The following is a 2039-nucleotide window of genomic DNA, read 5'->3' as shown; positions in this document are numbered from 1 at the left end:
AAGAAGGAGGCTACCAGAAAGGCATCTCTACTCCGTACGATTTTACTTTCACTACATTACTTTGAACAGACTATCAAAAAATTGCAAGGTGATATGATAAAGTAAGGCACAGTTTACTTACAGTCGTTGTTTTTTGAAAAAATGATGCAATCGTTTTCTGCCTTTTGGCACCCTTCATAATGCCGTGTTGGGGTCCTGAACTAGGAGGAGCTGTCCCCGATATACCTGTCAAACTTGTTGTGGGTAACCATAGCAACCAAGCTCGAGCTCGCAACCTGTGCAGTCTGCGCAGTTGCAACTATGTATGTATTTCGAGGACCACAATGGAAATAAGTATTTTTACTTTTTGTGTTATCCTCCGCAATATTTATATTTATATGTTCACATGTTGTTATGTATATGTTTCTATTGCGAAATCAATCAATCAAAAAAAAAATGTACTGCTGTGCACCTCAATAAACCGAATGGTAATTAGTCTTTTGATTTTTCCGTGAGGTTTGCCTTATGCAAAGAAAGACAGCATAGACGTTTTTTCATCCCTATAAGTGGGGGGGACTGAACAAGGTGAATTTAAATCTGGGTGGGACGAATCCCCTCCGTCCCCCCCTCTATCTGCGCCCGTGGTAAAATGTATCATCACTCTCATCCTCGGCACATGCAAAATCAGCCCGTGGATCTTCATATTATAGACCTGACTCGATTGGTTAAAAGGATGTCGATGCAAATCCATCCTGTTCTTATTTGCTCTGCATAAAAATCAGCTTGTTGCTCAGCTAAAGCTCATATCACCCAACTGAATTCTAGAACTTCCAGCCATCACAGAGTTTGATTATGGGGCTGAGCATCATTCAGCGGGCGGCACGGTGGTGTAGTGGTTAGCGCTGTCGCCTCACAGCAAGAAGGTCCTGGGTTCGAGCCCGGGGCCGGCGAGGGCCTTTCTGTGTGGAGTTTGCATGTTCTCCCCGTGTCCGCGTGGGTTTCCTCTGGGTGCTCCGGTTTCCCCCACAGTCCAAAGACATGCAGGTTAGGTTAACTGGTGATTCTAAATTGACTGTAGGTGTGAATGTGAGTGTGAATGGTTGTCTGTGTCTATGTGTCAGCCCTGTGATGACCTGGCGACTTGTCCAGGGTGTACCCCGCCTTTCGCCCGTAGTCAGCTGGGATAGGCTCCAGCTTGCCTGCGACCCTGTAGAAGGATAAAGCGGCTTGAGATAATGAGATGAGATGAGATGAGCATCATTCAGCAGTGCATTTTTATCCTCGTGTTAACACAAGGTCTCTGAGACTTCTTTCGATGTTTCCCACTGAGTGTATGATTGAATGCGTTCATGATTATTTCTGATTGTTTTATATAACAGGTTTTTGCAGTGCTGAGATCAAATTGGACCAGTCTCCTGCTGTGGTAAAGAGACCTGGAGAAACTGTGATGATCTCTTGTAAAATAAGTGGATATTCAATGATGAGCAACTTCTTACACTGGATACGACAGAAATCAGGGAAAGCTCTGGAATGGATTGGTTGGATGAATACAGGCAGAAATCAAGCAACATACGCAGAGTCTGTGAAGAACGAGTTCACCATGACAGAAGACGTCCCAGCAAGCACACAGTACTTTGAGGCGAAGAGTCTGAGGACAGAGGACACTGCGGTTTATTACTGCTCCTGAACAGACACAGTGACTGGAACTGAGGAAGCAGCTGTACAAAAACCAGACACAGATTGTATCTGAACTAACTGAAGCTTCTTCAGCTATAATTGATAGACAGGAAAACATTCTCTGTATCTGTTTAGTGCTCCAAATATCCATGTGTTTTTCTGGATTTAACACAAACGTTAGAGTGGCCTGAACTAGATTTTTTTTCTTCAAAATAGATACATAGTACGGAAGAGGATTAGGGCCACTGTGAGAAAAAAAAGTGAGTTCTGACTTTTTTCTCAGAATTCTGACGTTAATCTCAGAAGTATGGGTGCCTGTAGGGAACCAATTACGGAGGCGCACTCCGCACTAGAGTGGAGGGGAGAGCCTCACTCGGACTGAA

General features: G+C 44.2%; 1 gene segment (V, D, J or C); it reads left to right on the top strand.

The window, feature by feature from the left end:
- Positions 1-1229: 1229 nt before the first annotated feature.
- On the top strand, positions 1230-1666 carry LOC132869137 (immunoglobulin heavy variable 1-3-like). The segment is given in 2 exon segments: positions 1230-1275; positions 1359-1666. Coding segments are annotated over 2 exon segments (354 nt in total).
- Positions 1667-2039: the final 373 nt, after the last annotated feature.

Source organism: Neoarius graeffei, chromosome 20, assembly GCF_027579695.1.
Source record: "Neoarius graeffei isolate fNeoGra1 chromosome 20, fNeoGra1.pri, whole genome shotgun sequence".
Classification (NCBI taxonomy): domain Eukaryota; kingdom Metazoa; phylum Chordata; class Actinopteri; order Siluriformes; family Ariidae; genus Neoarius; species Neoarius graeffei.
The sequence above is the reverse complement of the archived record's forward strand: the minus strand, read 5'-3'. Positions and strand labels throughout refer to the sequence as shown.